The following is an 11,344-nucleotide window of genomic DNA, read 5'->3' on the forward strand; positions in this document are numbered from 1 at the left end:
GAGGAAAAACTTTCTTTTAACAGGAAAAAAACGTCAACAGAACCAGGCTCAGAGGTGGGCAACCATCTGCCTAGACCGTTTGGGGGGAGGGGGGGGGGAGCAGAGATACCAGACACAACAGTTAAGAACATGTTATTGTCTTTTTGAACTTGTTTGGACAGTGAAGACATGATGATATGAATGCATGTACGACCCTCTGGTCAGCCTGAACTGTTTCTACAAGCTGAATAGTACTTTGATAATAAATAAATGTATCTTAATGTGTAGAATCGATGGAGTGACCCCTTCAGTGTGACCCCCTGTATGGCAAAAGTTTAGTATATTATTCAGTGTCTTTCAACCATCTGTGGTGAAAAGGCGTTAATATGGCTAACAGAAAAGAAGTAGTGGCAGTAAAATCTGGTCAAAGACTTAATGTAAAAGTACACTTTTAAAGAAAAGTTGTCATTTCATGATACCTGCACAACATGTTGAGGTGAAATTTTAAATAATGAGTTCCAGGGATTTTCAAGCTTTAAATACAATAACTTCACGTGCTCAGTTTAAAATATATCTATTCAATTCCATTTTAATTCTATTTTATTTTATTTATATAGCACCAAATCACAACAAAGGTTATTTCATGGCACTTACCACATTAAAGTCCTTACAACAGAAATGTGAAGGATTATACAGAAAAACCCAACAATTCAATGCTAATAGCTTTGCTACGAAAGCTAGGAGGGAAAAACTCCTTAATAAGGAGAAAAATCTCCAACAGGAGGAAGGAAAAAATTCCATCTTAACAGGAAGAAAACTCCAACAGAACAAAAGAAAAACTCTCTTTTAACAGGAAGAAACCTCCAACAGAAGGAAAAACTCTCTTTAACAGAAGAAACCTCCAACAGAAGGAAAAACTCTCTTTAACAGAAGAAACCTCCAACAGAAGGAAAAACTCTATTTTAACAGAAGAAACCTCCAACAGAAGGAAAAACTCTCTTTAACAGAAGAAACCTCCAACAGAAGGAAAAACTCTCTTTAACAGAAGAAACCTCCAACAGAAGGAAAAACTCTCTTTAACAGAAGAAACCTCCAACAGAAGGAAAAACTCTATTTTAACAGAAGAAACCTCCAACATAATCAGACTCAGAATCTGCAACCTATTTCCTTCCTTAAAAAAAAAAACAATTAAATGATTTGATTTATTTGTATAAGTTTAAAAGTTTTATTTTAAGATTCTCTAAATTTGGCCAAAAACAAAAACATTTAATATGGCTAATATATGAAACTGCAGCATTAATCTCTGTGTGAAAAGTGTTTTTCAGAACATAGTACAAGAGTCAGTAAGTGACCAGTGGGCTACAGTTTTATTGAATTATCCAGTAGCGATACTTGATACTGCCCAGCTCCTTGGGGAGGCAGTAGTCAGGATCTCACCGCCTTTATAAGCGCAGCAGCAGCGGAGGGCAGAGCTTCTGGAAACATCTGGACGGAGCAGCTGCGCACTGACGGCTGCAGAATGCGCGTCTTGGCTCTCCTCTGGACACTCGCGGTCCTGCTGAAAGAAGCTAAAGCATGGGGCTTCAAAAACGGAATATTTCACAACTCAATATGGCTGGGTAAATACCTTTTTTTCCTCCGGTCTCTGTAGTCAGAAACATGCGAGTTACGCTGGAACATTCAGGAGTTTGTTAAGAAGATCTTATCGCATGCAGCTTCAACCTTTTCTTCTTATTTCGTGTTCTCATCGAGATGAATCCCATCGACGAGCTAACATTACTGTTCAATCTGCACATTCTACTGGATGGTTTCTGTCGTGATCAATTATAATTTGCATAATTATTCCAATCCATCACACGTGGCTATTTTTACCTCGAATAGTGAGAAAGTATTGTTTGTTAATGCTGACTGCAAAAGCTGATGTTCTCATACAAAGACACGTTAGTGAGAAAAATAAGGATTAATTAATGTATGACCTGATAACATGAGGCCAGTCAACATTGGCGAAATGACTTCATCTCAAAATTCTCCAAATCAAGAAATGGTAGTTCAATTAATATTTGTGACATTTTGGGGATTATTGGAAGTTATATTAACATAGTTTCTTTTCAAAATATTAATTCATGCAACTTCCATCCTCTGTTAGAAGTTTCATTTGAACTTTTTTGTCTCTCTCCAGCCTTGACAAGTCAATGTTACAGAAACTTAGTTTTGTACATTGGACCAAATGTGAACACCGGAGGAGCTGTGAGGGTGAAAAGGTTGATTGAGCATGAGAGGTCATCAAACTGGTTAAAAAGATCTAAATTTCAACCGCTGGCAAACCTCAAATGTGTTGTGCCAAGCTCTGCAGTCATGCATGTGTAAAGCAGCGGAGGACTCCCTGCTGAGAGGGCAAGTGACCAAAATGTTAATGAACTACCAAAATGGGGAAAAATAGACCCTTTGTGTTCGTGTCTTATGTTTAGCTTTGTTTAAAATCATTCTTTTGAATGTATCGGCCTATCAGGCAGCTCGCTGCAGACGCTCGGCAGACACTCCTCTCCCTCCTGGCTTCAGATGGTGTCAGCAGCATTTTCTGTTGTCTCTCTCTTTGACAGAACAAGCAGCTGGAGTTTACCATCGGGAATCCCGCAAAGGAAGATACCAGCTGACGTATAAAGAGGCCAAGGCTGTCTGCAAATACGAGGGAGGGACGGTGGCCACTTACCAACAACTGGAGGCGGCTCGTCAAATAGGTCTGCAGCGGTGCCTTCACCAAAGCATCTGCAACACACATTCAGAGGAACACGTCTGGACGATGATTCATCAAAATTGCCTCTCTCACAGTAAACACACAATCTTTTGTCAGACCAACACTGATTCCAATAAGTCCGATGAGTTTGAGCCACCGTTTCATTAACTGTGCGCAGGAAGGGCTGCGTTTAGTCTTTCTTCCTCCCATGAAACACCCCAAATGTCGAGTTTGAGGGTCCTGGTGTTACATCAGCGATGTGTCCGTCATCCCTCTGGAATATGGCCGAGCAGTCAGCGCTGGAACAAGCTGAGCAGGCCGTCACGTTATGTACAAACGACGCACTGAGAGGCCACAGATTCTGGATTAGGACTGAGTGCATCAATGATTCTACTCATCGTTTTGACATTTTCACAGTGTTTACCTCGCCGTATGCCACCATTACTATGGAAATAACAAAGGAAAGTTTAAATGTTCACAATATGGAGCAGAGATTCATGTGTTCATAGTTTAAAGGTCACTGTGAAGCAGTGAGTGAAACCTTCTACGAGTTCTTGGCTGCTGTAGGACTCCGTGCCAAACTCTGATTGGTATTGTTAAAGCCTGTTAACACCTCCCTGGGTGGTTAATACCAGCGTTCCCACAGCACGCAGATTGAAACCAGGGACTCGCTCTGGCGTCACAATCTGCCTCTCTGAGTTTCCACACAGGAGGTCCCGGTTTTATCTGGGCTGTTCTGGCTCGGGTCTGCTGATTACATCTCTCTGCTAACGTCACTGTGTCTCCACAAATAACTAGAACAACACAACGAAGTGTTCACCAGCAGGCTTTTGTCAAGCCTTCGTCTTACGGGGGGCCGGCAGCACACAATAGTTTATTTGTTCCAACATCAGTGGCTCTATGGGGCAGAAATGAACTCAGCGTTTCTTCTTTTTTTCAGGTTTCCATGTGTGTGCTGCTGGATGGTTCGACAGAGGACGTGTGGGCTACCCCATCGTCAAAGCTGGGGCCAACTGTGGTTTTGGGAAAGTCGGCATCATTGACTACGGATACAGGCTGAACAAAAGCGAGACATGGGACGTGTACTGCTACAACCCAAACTGTGAGTACGCCGTTTAATTTACCAGTTTATGGCTCTCATCAATATTTTCATAATTCTACTGATTTAAATGTCATGTGACAAACCCACAAAGATCAACCTCTGCAGTTTCCCATCAGCAGTTAGCAGACAGACCTCGTTAATGATGAGTTACGTTTGGAAAGCACCCTTAGAGGCTAATGTTGAGTTCATGTTTCTGTCCACGGAGTGTCTAAACAACCAATTATGTGGACTTTATGAGGGGAAATTCATTCACTGTGGTGTTTACATATACTTTTGCTGCCATAAAGTGACAAAACACTGCTGTACTTTAGCTGTTTTGTAAAACTTTACTCATGTATTCCTCTTTACTTGACAGCTGCAGATGAACAACTAAGCCCTGAGCTAGTTTTGAAATTTCTGTCTGAAAAAAACTGAAAACTGAAAATTCAGTCAGTAAAAGGTCCACAACACAGAGGTCAAACCGATCAAATGTGTGGCAGTGATTAAATGTCTGCTTCCCAGCGGGAGGCTGGAGTACGTCTGAGGCTCCTCAGACTCACTCTGAGTCAAACAGCTGATACAGAGAACTAAACCAGGAAAGACCACAGTGGTCTTGACTCAAAACCACAATCTCTGCACCACCCTGTGAGTTATCACGGTCAGACCGAGAATAAATCTGGAGGAAATGAGGAAACATAAGTCTGGATAAGACGTCAGTGGTGTAACTGAATAAGTGTTAACAAAGACACACGCCATGCAAAGACCACACCTGAACGACTCTCCAGACTTTACTCATGTTTAATTCCTCTTATGACATTTTAAGTCACGTGAAAAAATATGTACAGCCCATGGAAATGTACTTTTGTAACATATTTAGACAAGCAAACATTTGATCCTGTTTGAAATGGTGCTTACAGATTATAGTGTTATTCTTTAACAACACTACAATGGAAATTCGCTTTTTTTAACCATTTAATCATTTATTTGTACATCTGCGAAAAAAAAACACTAAAAACAGCGTTCAGAGGCTAATACGCCTCCTTCAGCAGAAATAACTTCTGGTAGGCATTTTCAATAATTCTCCACCAGTCTTTAACACAGAGTTCCCACTTTAAATCAAAGTTCAAACTCCGACTTTCATCGACTAAGAAGCTGAACCTCCACGACCTGTAACAGAAAAACATGCTGCCGTTGTCACATCTGTTAAAAACAGGCTGACACATGCCCCCTGGTTGATATTAAAATAAAATAAATCCATGTATAAATACTGGCTGCAGAGTCAAATAATTAACTAACAATAACAGTAATGATCTCACAACCTAATAAATTACATTTTTAATTTGTGTCAGTGAATATTAAAGCTACCAAACATACACACTGACAATAACCAGCTAACCAGGCAACTAAAGTTCAAACGTGCAAAAAAAAAAAAAAGATCAAATTACCTGACATTCCCTGTCTGGAAAAGATGTTTTAATATTCCCTGATATTCCCTGATATTCTCTGATATTCTCTGATTATTCCCTGATATTCCTTAATATTCTATATTTCGATATTCCCTGATATTCTCTGATATTCTTATATTCCCTGATATTCTGATATCCTGATATTCCCTGATATTCTCCAATATTCCCTAATATTCTCTATATTCCAATATTCCCTGATATTCTCTAATATTCCCTGATATTCCCTGATATTTTCCGATATTCTCTGATATTCCCTGATATTCCCTGGTATTCTCTGATATTCTCTGATATTCTGATATTCCCTGATATTCTCCGATATTCCCTGATATTCTCTATATTCCGATATTCCCTGATATTCTCTGTTCTGATATTCCATGATATTCTCTGATATGCCCTGATATTCCCTGGTATTCTCTGATATTCTCTGATATTCTGATATTTTCTGATATTCTATGATATTCCCTGATATTCTCTGATATTCTCCTATATTCCCTGATATTCTCCGATATTCCCTGATATTCTCTATATTCCGATATTCCCTGATATTCTCTGTTCTGATATTCCATGATATTCTCTGATATGCCCTGATATTCCGATATTCCCTGGTATTCTCTGATATTCTCTGATATTCTGATATTTTCTGATATTCTATGATATTCCCTGATATTCTCTGATATTCTCCTATATTCCCTGATATTCCCTGATATTCCTTGATATTCCCTGATATTCCCTGATATTCTCTGATATTCCCTGATATTCCCTGATACTCTCTATATTCCGATATTCTCTGATATTCCCTGATATTACCTAATATTCTCTGATATTCCGATATTCCCTGATATTCCGATATACCCTGATATTCTCTGATATTCTGATATTTTCTGATATTCTATGATATTCCCTGATATTCCCAGATATTCTCATTCCCTAATATTCTCTGACATTCCCTGGTATTCTCTGATATTCCCTGATATTCTCTGATATTCCGATATTCCCTGATATTCTCTATATTCTGATATTCTCTGATATTCCCTGATTTTTTTCCGATTTTCCCTGATATTCTCTGTTCCGATATTCCCTGATATTCTCCTATATTCCCTGATATTCCCTGATATTCCTTGATATTCTCTGATATTCCCTGATATTCCCTAATATTCTCTGATATTCCGATATTCCTTGGTATTCTCTGATATTCCGATATTCCCTGATATTGTCTGATATTCTCTGATATTCCGATATTTTCTGATATTCTATGATATTCCCTGATATTCCCAGATATTCTCATTCCCTAATATTCTCTGACATTCCCTGATATTCTCTGATATTCCGATATTCCCTGATATTCTATGATATTCCTTGATATTCCCAGATATTCTCATATTCCTTGATATTCTCTGATATTCCCTGATATTTTCTGATATTCTCTGATATTCCCTGATATTCCCTGATATTCCTTGATGACTGCCATCTGGCTAGTACAGTTTAAACCGAGAATCCATTTTCCAAAGTGCCAGACACCGTCGAAGGTAAAGATTTAGCCCTGGACTCTGTGTTACCTCTACACACAGCTGTGTCTGCACTGTGTCTGCTGTGGCGCTGATACTGCCTGTCCTATCGTTGAATCAGTTTTCTCTTTAGTAATGGTCATGAATGTTTGAAGACCAATGACAGACTGTAACTACAGTTGGACGTAGGTTCCGGTTCAGAAAAATGGTTCGTATGCAGAAGAGTCTTAACCTGCAATACCACCGAGTGCCACTAGAGGTCGGCTCCAAAAAGCCTCCGGCTCCATAGACTCCCATTCAACTTCTCTCATCAAATACAAAGTGAATAAAATGTGTCCATCAGTTATCTCGGTGTTGTTAGCTAAAGTCACTCCTTATTAGTTTTCTGGAGGTCCATCTGAAAATAATCCCTCATTCTTTAGAAAAGCTCACATGCAACAGACAGACCCTTCAACCAAAATGCTTCACATGCAGAAGCACAATCCCGCAATCTGATGAAAAGAATACACTGTGGGAAGTTTCATCAGCCTGAGAGCACATGTCCTCAGTTGATTATATCAAACTAAATCAAATAACTTCTTTTTCATATTTAATGATGATGAGTCTTGTAGATTTATGTACTGTATCCTGTATATGCTTGTAATGTGTTTTACTTCTGGCTCAGAGTATAATGTGCTCCATATTTTATTATACAACCAGTGCTTCCGACCCAGAAATCTGATTGGTCAAATCATCATGACATCACACCCTGCTCATCACTACAAATATCCCTCCACCTCCTCAATGGGAAAATAGAATTAGAATAGAGTTTCATATAATATGTGATATAATGTAGTTTCTACTTGTTATAGTTCTATTAAATGACCCATTTGATGAAGTCGGGTCTCTTTTGGTCCTTTTTGGTCGCTCCGAGCACCCGTACCGTAACATCACGCACTTACAATCCTAGCGGCAGCTAGCTGGACCGGTTTGGTTTGAACACATGACACGGAGCTAAAATGTTAAAAACACAGGAGTCCATGGATATCTTTGTTCATCAGATATCTTTGTTAATCAGATATCTTTGTTCACCAGATATCTTTGTTCATCAAATATCTTTGTTCATCAGATATCTTTGTTCCAACCAGACTGAGCTAGCTGAGCAGTTTAGTGTGTCTATGTTCTGTATTTATTCAGTTTGAACTAGAAATCCTCTCTGTTGCTAGGTGGTTGCTAAGGGTCCGACTACTTCCTGGAGTAGGAAACATTACATACGTTACATAAAAGTCTACTGATTGTATTCCAGTTGTTAGTGTTGGCATGGAAACAGAGCTCACACTACGAACAAGTTTTATATTTCGAGAGTGAGTTGCTCCACAATATGAAAACATTTAGATTACATGTTTTATTTAGTTGGTAACTTGTTCTATAATCGTGAACCCCACTAGTTTAAAAAGTAAAGATGCTGCCTGGTTTACTTTTAGTTTGATGAGCCACCATGTACTAATCTACTGCACCGAGCTCCTGCTGTTTACCTCCGGATGGACACCATTACTTTGTAAATAGGCTGTTTTTCAAAAAAGGTTTCTCCAGGGAAAAACAACTTGGTTCACACCACTGCAGTCCTCACAGGTCACATCCCACTGCTCACATGTACAGGATGTGATAAATTGGGCACATGTGGCCGACTCTCGTGTTCACATTCAGTTAGCTGGTATTTTGAACTGTGGACCTTCCAAACATTTGGATTCTTTTAATGAAACAATTCCATAAAAATACCAAATTATTACTTTTAGAACAATTTCAAAGTGAAAGACAGCGTTTATACTTTGCCGTCACACGTAGTATCCAAAGATAACTTGGATTTTTTTTTTTCCCATTTTCCTGTCTCAGCTGAAGACAATGTGATTTTAAGGTTTAACTCTACGACTGTCATTAACATCTCGTAACACGGTCCGTAGCCCTGAACAGGGATCTACAACACATTGCTTTTTTTTATAGTTTAATATTAAATAAAGCATCTACATTTTTATCCATTTATAGCATGTTTCTTAACTGAAGTAATTAAATTGTGTTAAAACTGCTTTCATAGTATGCCGCTGTTCCAGTGTTCTGTGGAGCAACATATATATTCACCTCCTAAATTCTTTCTTACTTGTTTCATGGGCAACTTTTCTGGTGTCAGCTGCGTTGTAGGAAGATAAATACTGCAGCGACTACACTTTGGATGGGAAGCCACTTTCAAACTTTAAACAATGCTTCTATTTCAGGAAGCTTAGAGGAAGGCTGTCATTGAAAGTATTCAAATTTACTTCAGTAAAAATGTTGATATCGTACTATAAAAAAACTACAATGCAAATACAAATTCTGCATTAGAAATGTTACTTAAATTAAAGTTTGTTTGTATAACCAGGGAATTGTATTTGATTATTTAAATGACACCTGTCACTGAAACATGTAAAATTCAGATTTTACTGTTTTAGATTGTTAAAGTGGAGCTATGTTTTAACTATTTAATGAAGGGCTGCATCTAATCATTATTTTCATTATGTTGATCGGGTTAAAAATCCCCCAAAAAAGGGAAGATATGCTTCCGGACTGAAGATATATCTTCTTTTATCCACAAAGTAGATAAAAGTTAAAATTTTTCAAATGAAACATTTGCTGCATTTTTTTCCCCTTTTTTTGTTTTTTTTACAGTAGAAGCTAAATAATCATACTGGAGTAAAAAGTGTAATATTACACCATGTTAAATGTAAAGGAATAGTGGCAGAAAGTACGAATAGCTCAGATGTGTACAGAAGTGCAGCACGTTACTAAAACTACTTTCCACCACTATTGTCATGTGAATTTATTATTTTATTCCTTTGATTTTGTGTTGTGCTGTGAGGAAGCTCCCTGTACGCTACAGAGATATCCCTATGTGTAATTTTAAATACTTGTACATTAAAACATGTGCTGTATTTGAGAGGTCTAATCCCCACCTGTCACTGATGTGTCTTCCAGCCAAGGAGTGTGGTGGAGTGCTGACCAATCAGGAGAAGATCATTCAGTCTCCTGGTTTCCCTGACGAGTATCAGGACGAACAGATTTGCTACTGGCACATCCGTGTTCGTCTGGGCCAGAGGATCCGCCTCCACTTCCTGGAGTTTGATGTGGAGGACGACACGGCGTGTCTAGCCGACTACCTGGAGGTGTATGACAGCTATGATGACGTGTCAGGCTTTGCAGGAAGGTGAGGAGCACTAATGGAAAATTAGATCCCACTATATGGGGGATTTCTCGTTAGAAATGCCTTACAATCGTAAGGCATTCGCTAACACACGAGTTTAAACTCTCACAGCTGGAGGGATGTATGAATGTAATTTAACATCTTATCATTTCTCAGTTTTTTTTGATGATGAGAAAAAAGGTTGAGAAACTCGCTAACATTAAATTAGAAGTTCACTTTGCTTTTTCTCTTCTTGATCTGTGTCCAGGTTCTGTGGCGATTATTTCCCAGATGACATACTCAGCACAGGTAAACTCCCTTTTATTTAGAAGTAGAAGCATGAGGAAACATGTGAATCTCTGAACTACCAGAATGAAAAAAGATTTGTCTCTTGCAGGAAATGTGATGACACTGAAGTTCCTCTCTGATGCTTCAGTTACAGCTGGAGGCTTCCAGTTAGAATATACGGCCTTCAATGCATCTCTGTACTCACAAAATCTGACCCACTACTTTGACTGACAAATGGTTTAAAACACTGACTGTTGCTGTATTTACATTGATTACCTCATCTACTGTAATTAATAAGTGTTTAGAAATCAGTTAAATAAACAAGGTTCAATTGTGTTGCAGTGTTCTTTTGTTCTCAGGATTATTTCATGGAAAATGAGTGTAGTTTGTGCTCATTTCAAGTATATTTTCACAGACCTTTACACATTAAAGCCTTTTTCTAGCCCCAATTATCATGAGAATCTTTTGTGAATATGTATTTTCAACAATGTGTCAGGAACTGAGTGCACTTTCAGACACAAAAAGTAAAACAAAGTCTTTTACTGAAAAAAATCAGGGAGATTATAACAGACTGGATATAAAAGTGTTCGTAGCTTCATGTCTGTAAAATGGTTCTGATCCAGAAGTGTCTTCAGCTGCAATACCACCAAGTGCCACTAGAGGTCGGCTCCAAAAAGCCTCCGGCTCCATAGACTCCCATTCAACTTCTCTCATCAAATACAAAGTGAATAAAATGTGTCCATCAGTTATCTCGGTCAGAAAGACCTGTTTTTGGGGGCGTGTCTGTTTGATTGACAGGCCTGTGGTGCAGTCAGGTTACAGCTATCGTTGGGCAGGATGTAGTATCTTCAGGTTTCCAATCAGATCAGTCAGATCCACCGTTGGCTCCTCCCCCAGTTCGTCCAAATATGGTCACTTCCTGCTCCAAACTACTCCGAACTAGCAAGATGGTGACGGACAGAATCTGAACTGGAGGCTTCATAACGTTCACAAACCAACGGGTGACGTTGAGGGAAACAGGTGGACACAATCATAACCTTGCGATAGGAACAGATTGTGATTTTATTTGGATAAATAAAGTTGCATTTCTGTCAAATATCA

At 38.8% G+C, this 11,344-nt stretch overlaps 1 protein-coding gene across 1 annotated transcript; it reads left to right on the plus strand.

Annotated features, from left to right (window-relative positions):
* Positions 1-1,468: 1,468 nt before the first annotated feature.
* tnfaip6 (tumor necrosis factor, alpha-induced protein 6) lies at positions 1,469-10,621 on the plus strand. Its single transcript, XM_069177373.1, has 6 exons — positions 1,469-1,598; positions 2,580-2,717; positions 3,654-3,815; positions 9,751-9,979; positions 10,224-10,264; positions 10,353-10,621. Exons 1-6 carry the CDS (start codon positions 1,499-1,501, stop codon positions 10,472-10,474), a joined length of 792 nt encoding a protein of 263 aa, XP_069033474.1. The 5' UTR covers positions 1,469-1,498; the 3' UTR covers positions 10,475-10,621.
* The last annotated feature ends 723 nt before the right edge of the window (positions 10,622-11,344 follow it).

This window comes from Embiotoca jacksoni, unplaced genomic scaffold (genome assembly GCF_022577435.1).
Source record: "Embiotoca jacksoni isolate LCO1_2020_lvr unplaced genomic scaffold, fEmbJac1.0.p SCAF_72, whole genome shotgun sequence".
Lineage (NCBI taxonomy): Eukaryota > Metazoa > Chordata > Actinopteri > Embiotocidae > Embiotoca > Embiotoca jacksoni.